The sequence below is a fragment of the Delphinapterus leucas genome, unplaced genomic scaffold, assembly GCF_059928025.1.
Source record: "Delphinapterus leucas isolate spDelLeu-1000000601 "Yukka" unplaced genomic scaffold, BTC_Dleu_Yukka2 spDelLeu_asBTCV2_sq25, whole genome shotgun sequence".
Classification (NCBI taxonomy): domain Eukaryota; kingdom Metazoa; phylum Chordata; class Mammalia; order Artiodactyla; family Monodontidae; genus Delphinapterus; species Delphinapterus leucas.
This window is the reverse complement of record NW_028322234.1, coordinates 16,748,635-16,767,019: the sequence shown is the minus strand read 5'-3', so window position 1 is coordinate 16,767,019 and position 18,385 is coordinate 16,748,635. Positions and strand designations below refer to the sequence as shown.

Here is an 18,385-nt window from a genome sequence, read left to right as displayed (position 1 = left end):
GCAAATGGTGATTTCAGAGCCCTAATGAGAGGGTGGAGAAGTGCTGGCCAGCAAGAGCCACCCCTGTAAACTAGTCTTCCCCTCGGCACAGCTGACACTGGCTGCATAATTCTTGGTTGTGGGGCCGTCCCAGGCATTGTGGGGTGTTAAGCAGCATCCCTGGCCCCCAACCGCTCAAGGCCAGGAGCCCTCCCAGTCGTGACAAACCACGTTTGTCCCCAGTGTCCCCTGGGGGTCAGACTCACCCCCAGGTGAGAAGCACTGATCTAATGGAACACAGGTAACTTGGGAAGGACTGAGGACCCCATCCCTGGGACTGTGCAGGCAGGGCTGGGAAACATCTCTCCATGACATCAGATGAGTTCAGTGGAGTAGAAAGAAGGGCTCCAGGCAATTCCCTGGCGGTCCAGTGGTAGGACTTCATGCTTTCACTGCCGTGGCCCAGGTTCCATCCCAGGTTGGGGAACTAAGATCCCACATGCTGCGTGGCGTGGCCAAAAACAAAAAAGAAAAAAAAAAAAAGAAGGGCTCTACGTCCAGTTCCCCCGACGGCAAGCGTCAGTGGCTCTGATCCGATTCTCAGGGACTGTGGACTCAAGAGGCTCAGAGACCCAGGCTGGAAAAGTCCTTCCAAATCTCCACAAGATGACCAGGGGACAGGATGCAGCACTGCAACCGTGCTTTTTCCAAATGCTTTATTACACGTGACAAAGATCATAGGTCCAGTTGTGCTCACCCCACCCGCCCTGGTGAGCCCTCAGTATGTGATCTGGTACACTGAGGCGTGGTCCCTGGACCCCGTGACGATCAGATGGTTGCTGGGGGACACGTCACAGCACATGATGGAGGACGTCTCAGGTACCTGGAAGAGTTGGGGAGCAGAGCGACGGGGTTCACCCATCCTTGCCCTTAACATTTGCCCATAGATTCAAACGTGGTCCCTGGGTGGTGGTGGGGGTCTCTGCGTTTGGACCCCCGGGCTCAGCCCAATGAATGCCGCCCACCTGCCCCACCCCCGTACCTGGACCACTGTGGTCCCCATGGGCATGCTGAAGACGCTGACCAGGTTGTCCGTCCCCACGCTCACCCACCACTGGCCTGGGAGAAGGCAGAGGGGGGCCCGGTCATAGGGAAAGCTGGCAGCTGAGGGCTGGACCCCTGGGGATCTGGGAAACAGGGAGCCCCCCACCTCCCTCACACTCCTGCGGAGAGCATCACTCAGGGCGGTTCCTGCTGATGAAGGCCTTGGGGGGGGTCAGGAAGGGTCAGAAAGGGCTGGGTGGAGTCAGTCTTAGTGAGGCAGGGCCCCGTGGGAGGCTGGGGACCACGGCAGACTCCCCGCCGCGATCCTGGCCACTCACCCAGCGGGGAGAACTTGAGACCGAGGATGGTGCCGTCCTTACACCCCACCATGTGCTTCTGGCCCCCAAGGCTGGGCTGCAGCCACTGCTGGCCATTGGCTGTGCCCACCAGCACCCAGTCCTCCCAGGGGCTGGGGGACAGGCTCATTATCTGGGGAGAAGGCAGCGGGGAAACATTGTCCAGGTCCCAGCGGGGCCCGAGAGGTGGCAGGAGCACAGGGACCCATCCCCGGGGCTGACTGCCTGCCCGCTTCCTGATTGTGAGACCCCCAGAAAGCAACTTCACATATCCGGCCTTGGCTGGCTCATCTGCAAAATGGGTGTGGTCCTCTCTACTTTGTGGGATTATCACAGAGACTCAATGAGAATAGGAACCCCTGATACAGAGTACGAAAGCATCCAATGTTATCTGGGCAACTGGGGAAGATGTAGCTAAGGTCCCCTCTCTTCAGAGCATCACTGAGACCTGAGGTAACACTAACCCCTGCCCTTCCCGCCAGCTTCCACCTCCTTCAGTCCACAGCCCAGCTGCTACGTGGCCAAGCAGGCCCCATCCCAGCTGCACACCTGAGACTCAAACTGGTATTCCTGGGGCTCCCCAGTGGTCCTCAGGTCCCAGCACCGCAGGCAGGCGTCCAGACCCCCTGTCCAGATGTGCTGGTCTTTGACAGCGATGCTCTTGGCACCGTTCAGGTGACCCAGCAGGTCCCTGGCCAGGAGAGGCATTGGAAGGGGGGTCAGGGCTGAAACTCTAAGCTTTGGGCCCCGGAGGACACCCCCCTCCAATCACACCCGGGTGACAGATGGGGAAACTGAGGCAGGCAAGAAGTACCACAACTGGGCTTCAAGGACCCAGCCACAGTTTGAACCTGGGTCTTCAACTCTCAAATGCAAGAGTTCTTTAGGGAAAGGGGCTTTGGCCTTGAGACTGCTGGGTCCCTACTCAGGGATCCAGGTGGGAAGCAGCCCTCAGGGTGGCCCCGCCCACCCCTGGGCCACACCTGACCACGCTCTGGTTCCGCAGGTCCCAGATCCTGACACTGCCATCGGTGAAACCGGCAAAGGCCAGGTTGTCCTCAGGGCTGGCGGCCAGGGCCTGGCAAGTGAGGCCCGCACAGGGCAGCTCCGCTCTCACATACAGGGAAGGTGCTGTCAGGTCCCACAGGCTCACGCTGGTCAGGTTGTGGCCACCCGTCAGCAGGGCTGTGCTGTTTGAGAACAGCAAGCAAGTACGCAGGTAGGCCCCCTGGGTCTGGGGTGGGCAGAGCCTGGGGTGAGCTTCCTCCCCTGCAGGGTGGGGGGCTCTCCCTGCTCCCACAAGCTCCGCCCCAGAGCCAGCCCTACCCTCACCTGTACACGCAGGTAGCTCTCTGGAAACCTGGCCTCCACCACCTGGCTGACCAGGCTCCACACCTTGACGCCACCCCTGCCACAGGTGAAGGCGTGCCGCGTGAAGCTGCTGACGGCCGTGGCCAGCACGGGCTCCCCATGTTCTAGCCTCCGTATCTTCTCCACTCTGTGTGGCACGGCCAGCTTCTTGGACTGCCAGGGCAAGGCATCAGGCCTATTCCACGTGTTTTCAAAGTCCTCAGGGTCCCAGCATCTTGGGAGAGGAGGCCTCAGGGTCACCAGCCCGCCTGTGAGCCTCTCTGCCCAGAGCAGGGCACCTATCAAGCCCCAAAGGGGCTTCGTTCTTTGTCAGATTTGGAGTTCTCTCAGGCCTCATTTCTCCACGGCACTCTATATCCTCCCAGGTTCTACCCACACCCCTCCAAGTATTCTCCTTCTCCCATGACCAAACACTGCTCCCTTCTGCCTGGCATGTTTTGCCCTATCCCAGCAAACTCCTACTCATCCTTCAAGGTCCTAACCATCATGTCCCTTCCTCCAGGAACCCTTCTCACCCCCACATCTGGGCTCCCAACCACAAGGTTGGGACATACTTACATGGGCTTCAGAAATTGATAGGTTTTTACAGGAAGCTCCTGCGGGTGGATGAGGTCACAGCTGAGCCACATTCTCCTCCCGCCCCAGCCCCCCACAGCCTTTGTGTGGGGTGCGGGGGTCTCACCTGGGCCATGTGGGAGAACACCCCCTCTCCTACAGTGCCCAGTCCTGTGCTTCCCTTTCGGGAGCCCTCAGAGGAGTTGGGGGAGGGCGTAGCTGGGCTGAGAACTGGGCAGAGAAAAGAGTGGATCAGTGGCAGGTGTGGCTCCCCTCCCCCAGGGCGGGCTGCCCTCCTCCCACCAGGATTACCCAAAGTGTCCTTGGGGAGCAGTTTCACTCCCAAGTATCGTGGTGCTGGCTCCTGGCTTTCCTGCCCGCGGGAATTGGGGAGATCAGTTCAGACCAAAGGACCTGACCAGGGTTGGTCTGAGAACTGGAACACGGCAGGCGGGCCCAGGCAGTGTGGACAGGATGCTCCAACTGCCTGAAGTCCCATCCTCCCGTCCAGGCGGAGCTGCAGACAGGCTCAGGTCCTCTGAGGGTATCCAAGGGCTGAGGGTGGGGGAGGCATGCCAATCCCACAGGCATCTAGAGATCAAAGCCAGGGGGCCCAGCCAGGGCAAAGCCCACCCTTCCAGGTACCGAGGATTCCAGTTACTTACCTGGCCTGGCGCCTGCTCTGTCGCTATGACAACAGAAGGGGATGAGGGGGAGAAGCCAGTTCAACCGGTGCTGTCCCTCCACGCAGCCTGATTCCCCACTTCCCCTCACCCTCAGGGAGACTCACTCCTGCGTCTTGGGCGCTCCTGGGTCCCAGTAAAAATCTGCCAGAGCTGCTCTGTCAGAACATCCTGCCAAAACCGGGGCTCCGAGTCCCAGGATGGCCGCATGTCTGGCTGGTGGACCGTGTCCACTCCGGGGGTCTGCTGGAGCCAGTCAGATGACCTTGTGGCCATGATGTCTTCGAAGTCTGGCCCCTGGAGACTGGAGGGCTGTGGGGTCTTGGCCTCTGGGTGCTGGGGGTCCCGGTTGGGCTGCTCACTGGGGAACTCCTGGTTTCCCTGGTGCTGTAAGCACAGGGTCGCGAGGGACAGGAGGATGTACCCTTTGCCCCAAGCCTATCCCCACCCTACTCAAGGACCCAGGAACCTACCTCCCCCAGCTGGAAGCCCAGGGATTGGTTGCAGGTCTCCACTATCTGTAGGAAGTTTTCTGCCTGGAAGGGGAACGTCATCCCAGCTAAAGCTTCATTAAAGGACAGCCCTGGGTGCGAATACCTTCCTACAAGCCAGTTTCCCTGTTCACAAAGTGAGGCTACACCCTTGAACGTTTTTGGGTGGATTCATGATCACCTAGCAAAAAGCAAGCTCTCGGTACCCAGAGGCCACCCTTGGCTGCGGGTGACAAAATTGAGCCCTAATGACCAGTCACCAGTATAATATGGTCGCAAGTCAAGTCAGATCTGGGTTCGCATCCCAGCTGCTTTTCTTGGGATGTTTGGAAACAAAAGCCTGAATGCCACCCCCTTGCTTAAAATGGTTTCAAGAAGCAAAGCCGTGTGTACACATGTCCCCCTTATGGGGATGACATTTGAAGCTGCTGAAACATTGCAAAGATCCTAAGAAACCAATGGTTACCTCTTGGGGAGCAGGGCTGGCGACGGGGAAGTTAGGGGCCCTGGTGGGAGGGTCACTTATTTTATATTTAAAATCAAGCCACGTGGCTGCTACCGATTCCAGATTTAAGTGAACAGTTTCTGTGGTCATGGAAGGCACCCTAAATTTTCTTTTTCTCCCTCCCAGCAGGCTGCCCATCTGTTCCTTTAGGACAGGCTCCCTCCTATGGCACGTCCTACTGCTTTTCTCAAGAGCATTTATCTGGCCCAGGTACCAGATTTGTGTTTAACCTCTCCTTCCTCAAGACTGTACCTCCCTGCACAGCGGCTACTGGCTGCAGGTCACTATTTAAATATAAAGTTAAGTTTAATTAAAAATGCGATCCCTCCTATCCCACGGGCCACATTTCAAGGGCTCAGCAGCCACGTGGGGCTGGGGGCTGCCAGAGTGGATGGCGAGGCACGAACCTAGAATGTGCCTGGCAGCCAGCTGAGGACACAGACCACGCAAGACACGACCTGCCAGTACTGCCAGGAATTCGCTGTGAGGAGACCCATCTTCTCGGCCCGATAAGGGGCTCTACGGGAATGTGCAGCTATATTTAGTCCAGATGGACTAAATACAGTGATATGAGGAATGTTCTAGACCCGCCAGCTAAGGTTGAATACTTGAAACGTGGACGGTGCCACTTGATTGCCAATTAAAGTGTAAATAGCCACGTGTGTCCCGTGGCTACTGCAGAGGGTGACACGGATTTAGTCTTGGGCCTTTGGCTTTGGAGGCAGTGCCGTGGGCCTTCCGAATGCACATGCACCTCCATGGTGGATGCCAAGAAGCTGTCTGGCCCAGAGTGAATTCCAAAATCCTGGGGAAATATTGTGATTCACAGAAAGAAACAATTGCTAAGGAACGTGGCATAAGGCCTGTGGCTGTCAGTTCTGTTGAACGGGCACCACTGGCGTTCCCATTCTGCAGATGAGAAAACTGAGGCTCAGAGCATCAAAGTCAATTTCCTAAAGTCAGGACACCTGGGGCCCAGCAGTGTTTCCCTGCCTCCACTGGCAGCCTGGTCCCACCCCCTGCCCCTCGCTGGTTGGGGTGGGGGGGGGCGAGTAGGATGGTGGAGGGAGAGGCTGGAATGGAGGACCCCCTCCCTGAGCTCTGGGCGCTCCAGGTGGCTGCCTCCTAGGGTAGCGGGCGATGGATTCCCCAGCTGGGCCTCCCAGCAGCACGAGGCCCAGGGGAGCCTTCCCCAATCCTCCTTGGCTCGTTAATGCGCAATTTACTGGCACTTTAATGCACTCAGCATGAAAAGTGCTGCTGCCCCCTGCCTGCATGCGGGTCCTCCCTGGGGAGAGCTGTGTGCAGGCGGGCTGCGGAGCCGGGGGCGTTGCCACTGCTGCTGCTCAGGATTTTAAATACACAGCAAGGAGGCTGGGAGACAAGGAACAGGAAACAGGGGAGGGGGAGGTGGTCCCTGTGAAACCACAAGTCAGCTAGGGATCACCACCTGGGGCCTTCTGTTGGGGGAGGAGGGTGCTCAGGGGCGACCCTCCTGGGTCCTCCTCATCCCCTTACATCTTATTTATTTTTTTTGGCAGCACCCCATGGCATGCAGAACTCCCCCGACCAGGGATCATCGATCCTGTGTCCCCTGCAGTGGAAGTGCGGAGTCCTAACCACTGCACCACCAAGGAATTCCTCCCCTTATGTCTTGATACTCAGCACATGCTGTCAGTTTCCTGACACATCCACACTCTGACTGCTTCTCACCACCGAACTGGCTCGGTGACCAGCCTCCCGCACCTGGATGGTCCAACTGGACCCCAACTCCTATCCTGGCCCCCAAATATCCATCCTCCTCAAAGCAGCCACCAGAGGGCGCAAGTGAGCATCTGAGTCAGGCCCCGCCCCTCCTCTGCCCACAGCCCTCCAGGGTCCCACCTCCCTGGGGGTAAAAGCCAGAGTCCTCCCTGCGGCCCACAAGGCCCTGCACGACCTGCCGCGACCCCTCCCTGCCCTCCCCTCCTCCCTCTCTCCCCCTCGCTCACTCTGCTCCAGACACACGGGCCTCCTTGCTGTTCCTCCAATGACCCAGGCCTGGTCCTGCCCCAGGGCCTTTGCACAGGCTGTGCCCTCTGCCTGGTCTACTCCTTCCAGACATCTACACTCCCTCTCTGATCTCCTTCAAGAGTCTGCCCAAATGTCACCTTCTCAGCGAGCCTTCCCTGACCACCCTGAATTGTAACCCATTCCCACCTTGGTTCCCCCCACGTCGCCTTGGGGCTGCTCAATTCCACCCCCGCCTTGCCCAGCCCTCACCATCTGACACTTCTGTTTACCAAGCTCCTCTCACCCCAAGGGCAGCGGTTTGTCTGTGTTCTCCTTTGCTATTTCCCTGGCGCCTACAACTGCACTTGGCAAGGAGGTGATGGATAAATATCTGTTGAATGAATAACCGTGTTCTGGTTGCTTCCTGCCCCACCCCACCCCCGCCTCTGGATCTGTCTTTCCCTGTTCCCTGAGCTACCCACCCCAGGCCCCACTAAGTCGCAGACACAGCCCTGGCCCTCTGCCAGTCACATCTGGCACAGGCAGAAAGTCCTGCCAGCACCCAGGAGAAAGGGGCCAGGTGGCGGGAGGACAGGCGGGGTGGAAGCCATGCTCAGCCTGGGCAAGGCTCCCCGTGCTGGGAGCAGGGCCCCCAGTGCAGGCCTGTCCCTCCCCCCACCCCCGAGTGTGAGCCAGGCCCTTGGGAACCTCAGACACATGGAGACCGCATCCGGCCATGCCTGGCACATAAAAGCCCCTTCCTAGCACAGGCAACTAACCTGCGATGTGCTGACAGGCCCCTGGCCTCCTCCAGGCACGCGGGGACCCGCGAGCAGGACAGGAGGGAAGAGGCTCAGGACCAGAGATGCACTCCTGAGATGTGGGGGATCCACTGATACCCTGGGGATTCCACTTTGGGCCCCGCCCCCTCTGCCCCCAGCCCTCCAGGGCTCCCACCTCCCTCAGGGGGAAAAGCTCAAGTCCACCTCCGCGGCCCACAAGGCCCATTCACCTGCTTGTGATGTTCCTGGAGCCCCTGCCGAATCTCCTGGAACTGCAAAGGAACAACAGTGGTCACACTGGGAGGTGGTCAATGGAAGTGGGCAAGAGTGCAGAACTGAAATGCTGTGCATGTTTCTCCCCAGCTGTATGACCCTGGGCAAGTCATGCTACCTCTCTGGTCCCTGCTCTCATCAAATGGGATACTGCCTACCATACTCAGAGTAGGAAGTAATTAGGGAGACCCCTGGTTTTCATTCTAGGTATGAAGTGGAGGTCAAAGAGGGGCACAACCTGCCCTTGCTCCCTCCCTGCCCTCCCCTCCTCCCTCTCTCCCCCTCGCTCACTCTGCTCCAGACACACAGGCCTCCTGGCTGTTCCTCCAACACACCAGGCCCGATCCTGCCCCAGGACCTTTGCACAGGCTGTGCCCTCTGCCTGAAACAGCCTTCCCTGTTCTCTCTAGGGTGGCAGGAACTCCTTATCTTCCATGTCTCACTGTGAACGTGAGACACAGTGAGACATGGTGTCACTGTGTCTCACGTTCAAGAAGCCCTTCCTGACTACCTTAGCTCAAAATCTTGACTCACTTTCACCGCTTCACCTTCTATTTTCTTTTAAGCACTTACATTTTGTGAATCTTGTTTCTCTATTTACTTATTTGTCTCTCTCCTTCCCTTAGAGCTGCCGGGTCCTATGGGGTAGCCACTAGTCAAACGTGGCTCTTTAACTTTCAGTCAATTAAAATTCAGCTCCTTACAGGAGCTCAGTAGCCACATGTGGCTGGTGGGTGCCATACTGGACCCTGTTGATAGAGAACATTCTTATCTTTGTGGAAAGTTCCAGAAGACAGCACACAGTAGAACATACATTCCTGAAGGGCAGGGACTCCTATCACGTGCTGTACCCCTAACTCATCAACTGTGGGCTGAAGAAACTTCTCCTTAATTTAAATACAGAATTACTTGTTTTCACAGCAAGGTTATTAATTAAGAAAAACTCACATGAAGTTGTTGCTCACTGGGTTAACTCACTTGCCTAAAATAAGCAAAGTAAATAGAGGAGAGGGTGCCCCCAAACCCGGATCCTGAGGCCAAACTCAACAGCCTTTCCAGGAGGCTCCTGAGGGGCTACCTGGTGGTGGTGGTGGTGGTGGTGGTGGTGGTGATGGGGAGAGTAGGGGCGGGGCTTCCCGGAGAGGGCGGGGCTTCCCGGGCCGGGGCTCACCAAGTAGTAAGCGCTGTCCATCTGTGTCGTCAAGTGAGTGGGGAACCTGCCAGGAAAGACAAACCCGCTGCAAGAGGAGGCCTCAAGACCCTTCCCCAGAATGAGCCCTGCCCCCAGCCCCCCAGCAGGGCAGTTCTGGCAAGTGAGCTAGTCCCTTCCAGGTGCCACATTGAAGAAGGCGCCAAGACGAATATGATTTTAATGCGGTATTTTAAAAAAAACGTAATTGAATGCAAGCAAATTCACACTGAACAACAACAAAATCAAAAATTTAAATGAAAGCCAGGATCGGTATTACTGGCTTTCCTTTCCTTTTGCTTCAGCCTTCAATATGGCTCCTCCCCCCCCCTGCCCCCCCACCAGCACTGGTCCTGTCTTTTGGGCCATGGAGACAAGGATGGGATTCTTTCCCTCGGTGGGACTTAGGGCCCCAGCGGGGCCTCCAGCCCCCGAGAATCGCCCTCACCTGGGGAAGTGCTGCTTGAGCTGATCCAGGGCGTTCTGATAGTAGCCGGCCTCAGGATGAGCCTGGAGAGGTCGAAGGAGGGATGAAGAAAACCCACAGCCTCCCCGTATCCCTGCCGTCAGGTCATCAGCCCCAAAGAGGGTGAGGTGGGGCCTCCTGAGGCCTGAGGGTAGTTTGCTTTCTCTCTTATTACTTAAGTACCCACAGGGTATCTTCCATCTTGATTTTTGGCCTAAAGATGAAAATATTTACTCTCTGGCCCTTTACAGAAGCTTGCCCGCCCCTGGCCTAAACTGTTAGAAATGGTTTTCCCTGGGAAGTAATGGCGGGTGGGGAGGCGCAGAGAGGGACTTTTGCTTATAAAATAGTAACTGAGTAGGTGATGTAGCCCTATGTTTTATCACCTGGGTAATAATAAGTTTAAAAAGAAAGTGCCTTAAAGTATGATGGGTTACTGTCCCCAGCTGAAGGCCTGGCCAGCCGGCCCATGTCCATCCCTCAGGAGCAGGAGAACAAGATTTGAGCCTCTTGCCCCCTCCCCCAGGGGCTAATGCCTCACCATCCTTTGAGGGTGCCCGTGGGGGCTGAGATGGCCCCAAGAAGTCAGTCTTCAGGCTGGAGTCACAAGGACTTTAGCCAGGGACTCTAAAAGTAAAGAGGGGATGTCAGATCATGAGCGCAGAAGGCTGGGCAGTAGCAGAGGACAGAACTAGCCCCACCCCACCCTCAGCCTCCAGCACCACCCACCTTGGTCTTCTCTCCTCCAGGACTCAGTCCCGGGCCCCCAAACCCCTCCCTGACTGCCAGCACCCCACTGCATTCCCTACATCCTCTGTTCTTTCATTCATCACTCTGGTGCTTCCAGCTGTGCTGATTAGTGGTGGGGACCCCCTGAGGCCTCACCCTATGAGGTGGGGGGCACCGTATGGTGCCAAACATACTCCCTGACAGGAGCAGTTAGGGCTGGAGGTACCCCAGAGAAAGATATCAAAGCTCAACCTTAGTTTTGAGACAATTTCCTAAAGCACGGGAGAACATCATTTGGAAAGGGGTTTTGAAGGATGAGTAAGAGTTGGCCAGGTGCATTCGGAGAAATTTCTCAGACAGGAGGAAAGAGACATCTCTCTACCCCCAATCATTCCTGCGGCACCAAGCCCCTTCTTTACTTCGCTTCTGCCCCTCAGCTCCCCTCTAGGCTCCTCCCCAGCCCAGGGACCATGGGGCCCTCCAGGAGACTGGCAGGCCTACCCGCCTCCCTTAGGATGGCGGCCCAAGAGGAACGAGGAGGAAGCCGCGGGATCAGCCAAGTTCAGGCTGACAGGAAGCACGTCCCCCCATCCCCGGGGGCCAATTGACCCATTGGGCCCCGCCCCGCCCCGCCCCGGCCCCGCCCCACCGCCACCTGCAACGCGAAGCTGGTCAGTGAACTAGCAGCAGCTGCACGTGGGCTCGGGCTCCGCGGGCGGCCGCTGGCAGTACCGACCAATCGTGAGGCCGCTTGCCCACGTGGGCCACGGTCGCCGTCGCTGATTGGTCGGCTCTCCCCAGCCTCTGGCCGGGCTGTCAATCAGCGCGCGGGGCGCCGCCGCTTAACCCTTGCGGTCCCGCTGCGGGGAAGGGCAGCGTGCAGAGTCGCAGGCAGGTTGGGATCCAGGCGGGGATGAGGATATTTAGAAGGGCAAGGGGCTTGGAGTCAGAGAGTGCAACTTGAGGAGGGACTGGGCGGTGTGTATTTGCCTTGTTTGGTGAGAAGCCCTGTCAATTTTTCGTCTTGCCCAGGAGTGGCTCATGGCTGGGGGTGGGGATGGGGGGAGTCTTCTGCACTCTCACTCCAATCCTTAGATCTGGACTAAGAACCTTTTCCTCAATATTAAATAACGTGCAATGCAAACGAAGCTTCAGTCCCCTTTCTTGGGGAAAACTCAACGGCTCCCTTTTATCCAGGCTTCCTAGGAGCCAAGCCCGGGGCTGTGCATCTTATCAGCGAATTTTCCCAGCTGCCTTTCAAGCCCGGGGACCGAGACTCTGAGAAATCTGAGAATAAAAAGCCGGAACTGCAAAGGCCTTGAGGCTGGTACAGTTTTTCCAGGTTCAAGGCCAAGGAGGGAAGCGTAGTGCCTACTCTAGGCTTAGGGTAGCCTCAGAGATAAGTGGTGGGGTGTATGTGGAGGGATTCAGGAGTCCTGTTTTGGTGTGAAATGCCTGCTTGAGATGGGAAGTGGTCAGTCCAGAGTCTGGGGGTGAGAGGTCAACCCCAGAACATTGGCACTGGCTGTTCCTTCCTGGGCCAGGGAGAGTCTGTCCCCTGACTGCCACTGGCTGGATCCCTCACCTTCGGCTCTGGTACAGAGGTTACCACCTCAGGGAGGCCTCCATCCCCCCTTTCTTATTTTTCTCCAAATCTGGTTTCTGTTGGAGCTAATCTTGTAATCTCCATGGCCCTATACCCTAATGTGTTCAGAATTCACCGAGTGCTGACGGGATTCTCCCACTTGCTCTCACCTGGTCACAGGCACTTGGGTGGGTATGCTGGCTCGGGATCCACACAACCAGAGCATTCTCTCTTTCCCCCCACCCAAGTCTGTGCTTTGCCATGGGGGGAGGATGGAAGGAAACGGGTGACTGAGGGTTCAGATCTTTGGATGCGTAGCCCCCAGAGGTTATGATGTAAACACACAAATTGGGTTTTGTGGCTTGTCTATGGAGGACAAAGTGAGGACTGCCATGTACGAGCCACAAATAAAGGTTTTCACCCACAATCCCTCCACTGGCCCTTAATGGAAGTGTATTTTATTTATGGTCCAGACTGCTAATTGCCCCTCTCCCTGTTTGTAGACAGTCAGCTGGACATACCAGTTTATCCGAGGCTATCTTGTCTTCTACTGTATCCACTGGGTACCTGTGGTTATTTAAATTAAAATGAATTACAATTAAATAAAATTTAAAACCCAGTTCCTGGGGGCCACTGACCAAATGAATTTCAATTGCTTAGTATCCACACCTGACTGTCCACACTGCAGATCTAGAACATTCCCATCATCTTAGAAAGTTCTGCTGGTCAGTACAGATCTGAGAGTCTCTTTTTTTCTTTTAATTTTTATTTTATATTGGAGTATAATTGATATACAATGTTGTATTAGTTTCATAGATCTGAGGTTCTTAAAAAAGAGAAATTCCTAGGTCCTTGTAGAAATCGGAGCTGTTTTATAGCAGCCATTTCATCCTCACTCGTGGAAAGCCCCCGCACCTGGGGCTGGGGTGATAGTTGGCCCTTTGGCTGGTGTGGGCTCACCCCTGCTTCTTCCTTTAACTGTCCCCCGCTTGCTCCAGCCTGGCGGGCAGAGAAGCAGTCTCCCTGAGCCCTCAGGAAGGGGATGGATGACACAGCAGCTAGGAGAGAAGGAAGCAAAGATTTCCTTCTTGGCTCTCAAGTGCTGTGGTTTACTTTGGAAATCCAAGGTCTGGATGAAAGTTTGAGAGGAAAACAGCTTGCATTTCCAAAGCTTTGGAATTCCCTGGGCTCACCCCCAGGGACCTCAGACCTGGATGCCCAGAGGCCACAGGGTCACCTGGGTTGGGTGTAGACCAGGCAGAGGGCTCAACAGAGAGGCCAGGGTGGAGAGGGGCCTGTGGAGTGACCTCAGGGAGGTGACATCTGGGAGGTAGTGACAGGTTTCAACCCCCCAAATTCTCTCCCCCATCCCCAGAACCTCCCAGTGGGCCTTGTGGGCCACAGACCATAGCCAAGTGACAGGAGCGAGGGGGAAGCTGCAGAAGCCTGTAGGTAAACGGCCCTCGTGTCCAGGCAACAGATGAATGACCAAGAAGCAGCAGGACAGGGACCCTCCAGAGACACTGGTCGGGCTGGGAGATGCTCAAGGGCCCAACGCCCCCAGCTGTCCCCACTCAGCCACCACGTGAATCCCCTTGAACTTAGCCTGGCCCCAGGAAAAGTGAATTTATCAAATTACTCAGAATTGATTGAGGTTTGCTTTCTGCCACCTGGTGGAAAGAGGTTGGTATTCCTTCCCTGGCACCGCTGTCACAAATAACCACAAACTGGGTGGCTTAAAACAACAGAAATTTCTTCTCTCACATTCTGGAGACGGAGACGGGAAGTCCAAAATCAAGGCTTTGGCAGGCAGGGCCCTGCTCCCTCTGAAGGCTCCAGGGGAGGATCCTTCCCGCCTCTTCCAGCTTCTGGAGTTGCTGACCATCCTCAGCATCCTTGGTTGGTAGAAGCGTCACCCTAAGCTCTGCCTGTGTCTTCACGTGGTGTCTGTGTGCGTGTGTATGCCTGTATCCAAATGTCCCTTTTCTTACAAGGACACCAGTCGCTGGATTTGGGGCCACCCCACTCCAGTATGACCTCATCTTAACTAATTACATCTGCAAAGACCCTCTTTCCAAACAAGGTCTCATTCCCAGCTAACGCGGGTTAGGATTTAAATGTATGTTTTTAGGGGATACAATTCTACGCTCTACAAGGCTCAAAAGAAAAATTAAGTAACTATAGCAACCCACTCTATCCTCCATGAATCCTGACATCCCCCTTTTACAGAGGAGGAAAATGAAGCTCAGAGAGGTTAACTGACCTGCCCCGGGTCGTGCCGTTTCTAAGTGGCTAAGCTGGGATTTGAACCCATGATGTACATGCATAACCCTTATGCCCTAATGCCCAGATCTAAATTAAGCTCCCACGTTTGTTTGTTTTTTTTTTGCGAAATGAAATTAATTTTCCTTTATTTCAGGACTTTCTGAAATGGTTCATTTTTTAAAAAAAATTTATTGGAGTATAGTTGGGACTGCCCTGGAAGTCCAGTGGTTAGGGGTCCACGCTCTCACTGCTGAGGGCTTGGGTTTGATCCCTGGTTGGGGAACTAAGATTCCACAAGCCACGTGGTGCAGCCAAAAACAAAAATTTGTTTTTTATTGGAGTAGAGTTGATTTACAATGCTGTGTGAGTTTCAGGTGTACAGCAAAGTGATTCAGTTATACATATACATATATTCATTTTTTCAGATTCTTATATAGGTTATCTCAGAATATTGAGTAGAGTTCCCAGTGCTATACAGTGTGTCCTTGTTGGTTATCTATCTTATATATAGTACTGTGTATATGTTATTCCCAAGCTCCTGATTTATCCCTCACCCTCATCACGTTTCCCCTTTGGTAGCCATTAAGTTTTTTTCTGATATCCGTAAGTCTGTTTCTGTTTTGTAAATAAGTTAATTTGTATCATTTTTTTAAATTAGATTCCAAATATGAGTGATATCATATGATATTTGTCTTTCTCTGTCTGACTTACTTCACTCAGTATGACAATCTCTTGGTCCACCCACGTTGCTGCAAATGGCACTATTTCATTCTTTTTTATGGCTGAGTAATATTCCACTGAATGTATGTACCACAACTTCTTTATCCATTCCTCTGTTGACGGACTTTTAGGTTGCTTCCATGTTTTGGCTATTGTAAATAGTGCTGCAGTGAACATTGGGGTGCATGTATCTTTTCTAATTATGGTTTTCTCAGGATATATGCCCAGGAGTGGGATTGCTGGAAGCCCCACATTTTTTTTTTTTTTTGGCGGTACACGGGCCTCTCACTGTTGTGGCCTCTCCCGTTGCGGAGCACAGGCTCCGGACGCGCAGGCTCAGCGGCCATGGCTCACAGGCCCAGCTGCTCCGCGGCATGTGGGATCTTCCCGGACTGGGGCACGAACCCATGTCCCCCGCATCAGCAGGCGGACTCTCAACCACTGGGCCACCAGGGAAGCCCATGGAAGCCCCACATTTGAACTGTCCATGTAGCGATAGGTTGGGCCATCCCATGGACCTAAGCTTAGAGGAAGGTGTGTCCATCCCAGAAGTGGAGTTTTGGTCTCTGGGACCTGGAACTTCTGAAGAAATCCAGATGTATTAGTTAGCTACTGCTGCATAACAAAGTGCCCCCTAGCTTAGTGCCTTGAAATAAGAAACATCACCTCACATGGGTTCTAGTGGTCAGGAATCTGGAGGTGGCTTCACTGGTTCAATGCTGGGTCACTGGTGAACATTTATCCATGTTTCAGCCTTTCTTGTTTCCTTTTTTACAGGGATCATCTTCTGCCATCCAGAACTAAATTAAAAATCTCTTCTCAGTAAGGCTCCATCACTTTCTCTCTCTTGCTCCCCTAATCCTACTCACCACCACGTGATTTTTTGGTTTTATTTATTCTTATTTTTCAATTTATTTTATTTTTGGCTGTGTCGGGTCTTAGTTGTGGCACTTGGGATCTTTTGTTGCGGTTCGCAGGCTCTTGGTCGTGGCACACAGGCTTCTCTTTAGTTGTGGTGCGTAGGCTCAGTAGTCGCAGCATGTGGGCTTAGTTGCCTCACGGCATGTGGGATCTTAGTTCCCTGACCAGGGATCGAACCCGCGACCCTGCATTGGAAGGCGGATTCTTAACCACTGGACCACCAGGGAAGTCCCTATTTAATTCTTTCTTGTCCGTCCTGTCCATGCGTGGCTGAAAGGGTGGCTGGGTGGATGACTCTTGTGTTCACCCAAGTGCATTTTTTGGGGGCTTATTTCTCCCAGACGGCTGGGTCACAGGTGGGGGTCCAAGATGGCCCCCCGCAGGAAGCTCTGCGTCCTCTGACTCTTCCCCACCGGGGCTGGGCAGGGTGGTGGTACTGAGGTTGTCTTTTTTGTCTTTCTTTCTTTTTTATTTGGCTGCGCTGGGTCTTACTTGCGGCATGAGGGATCTAGTTCCCTGACCAGGGATCGAACCCAGGCCCCCTGCACTGGGAGCGCAGAGTCTTAACCACTGGACCACCAGGGAAGTCCCCTGAGGTTGTCTTTTGATGGCCAAGCCCTGGCCCCCTTGTTACATCCGATATTGTCAGTTCATCCCAATTCATATTTTGCCCTGTAAAGACCCCTCCACTGTGATTTAGTGAAGGGATGTGATCCAGGTGATGTCCCAACATCACCCCTCCGTGTCACGTGCTTAACTGACATGTCCATCCAGCCCCCTGGTGTACATTTAGGGCTCAGCGGGACTAAGGTTGGTTAAACCAGGCATTTTAGGCTGCTGAGGGCTTACAGGCAAACTCCCAGTTGGCCAGTTGTTCACTCCAATGGCATCATCTAAAGGGAGGTGGTGGCTTTAGCCCAGCGAGACCCCCACGGTGTGGAGAGGCTGCAGAACACCTTCCTGGGGGTCCAGCTCACTCCCTTTATGAGGTGGAAAGAGAGGAAGGTGGCCGTAGATCTCATACCCAAGGCGTGGTCTGAGTTGAATTTGTGGTCTCTGGCGCCCTCTTCTGGGGAAACTTTTATTACAGCTTCATTGACGTGTACAAAATGTGAGTTGACCTGTGTTTAAGCACAGGGTTCCTTGATTTTTAGTAAATTTGTCCAATTGTACAACCATCACGACAATCCAATTTGAGCAACTTTCCATCACCTCAGAAATGTCCCTTTTGTCCGTTTTGAGTGGATCCCTCCTTCCCAGCAGTGCCTGAGGGCCCAGTTGCTTCACATCCTCCCAGTGGGAAAACTTTCACATTAGGGGATTCACGGTGGTAGGAACTTCTTCCTTCTCAGAAGGGATCTCCTGGTAGCCAGATGCCAGCTTTCCCTCATCAGCCTCTAGGCTGTCCACCTCCAGTCCTGATTTAGAGGCTCATTTCTGCCCATCCTCTGAGATGGGACGCCAGAATCACAGAGTCAGATGGATCTGGGTCGTTGTGGTGGGTGGAGCCCTGGCCCTTCAGTTCCTCTGTTTATCCATCTTTCTATTATCTAGCATCTAGGATACTTTAAAATAACGTTCCACCAAAGAAGTACACTGACACGTTGCTTCTAAAAATGAAATAAATCCATTCTTTGGTAATAACTTTTAAGAGTGTAATCTGTAATAATACTGAATCACAATGCTGTACACCTGACGCTAATATATTGTAAAGCAACTAGATTTCAATTTAAAAAATATAAACACAAAATCAAGTGAAGCAAATGGAACCCAAAGATCTCAAATGACAAATGAGCATCCCCTGCTGTGTCCTCGGTGGGGTTCCTTGGAGTCTGCTGTTTGTTACTTTTCTTAGGTTATTTACCTTCATACTTTTGAGTCAATGGTTCTTAAACTTGTGTGTGAATAAGAACCCCCACTGGTGGGCGGGGGGAGCTTGAGAATTTGCATTTCTAGCCAGGCCGGCGGTGGGGGGAGTGGGTAGCTGATGCAGTTGGTCTGGCCATCCCAGTGTGAGAACCTGTGCTCTCCCTGGATTTGCAGTGCTGGACATGATGATTCCACGTGATGATGGAGAATTTCTCCTGTTACTGTCCCAATCTGTGTGTCTAGTTTATTATTTAAGGAAATACATGTGAGAATAAAATTCGGCATGAAAAACCAAAAAGAAAAAGCTTCCACGTGACTGAGGGAAGTAGCTTCATTTGGGACCCACTGTTTTCAACCACAAATAAGCTATTATAAAATTCCTTAAAGGGATGATCTTACCAGTTATATTCTTGGAAAACACAGCAATAAAACCAGGAAAAAGAATGAAAGCAAATGGTCGCGGACAATTAAAATAGATTACTCATGTTCTTTTATCACTGGTTGGCTATCTATATGCTTTCTAGTACAAACTAGGACATTACTTGGGGATAACTTTTTATTTTGATATAATTTCAAGCTTACAGAAAAGTTGCAATATCAGACTAAGAAC

At 53.7% G+C, this 18,385-nt stretch overlaps 1 protein-coding gene across 1 annotated transcript; it reads right to left on the bottom strand.

The window, feature by feature from the left end:
* Nucleotides 1–757: 757 nt before the first annotated feature.
* Nucleotides 758–4,375, bottom strand: TLE6 (TLE family member 6, subcortical maternal complex member). Its single transcript, XM_022557142.2, has 11 exons — nt 4,096–4,375; nt 3,971–3,993; nt 3,618–3,678; nt 3,433–3,536; nt 3,309–3,346; nt 2,712–2,964; nt 2,363–2,613; nt 1,929–2,070; nt 1,362–1,512; nt 1,022–1,098; nt 758–862 (listed from the first exon to the last, which is right to left on the bottom strand). Exons 1-11 carry the CDS (start codon nt 4,262–4,264, stop codon nt 758–760), a joined length of 1,374 nt encoding a protein of 457 aa, XP_022412850.1. The 5' UTR covers nt 4,265–4,375.
* Nucleotides 4,376–18,385: the final 14,010 nt, after the last annotated feature.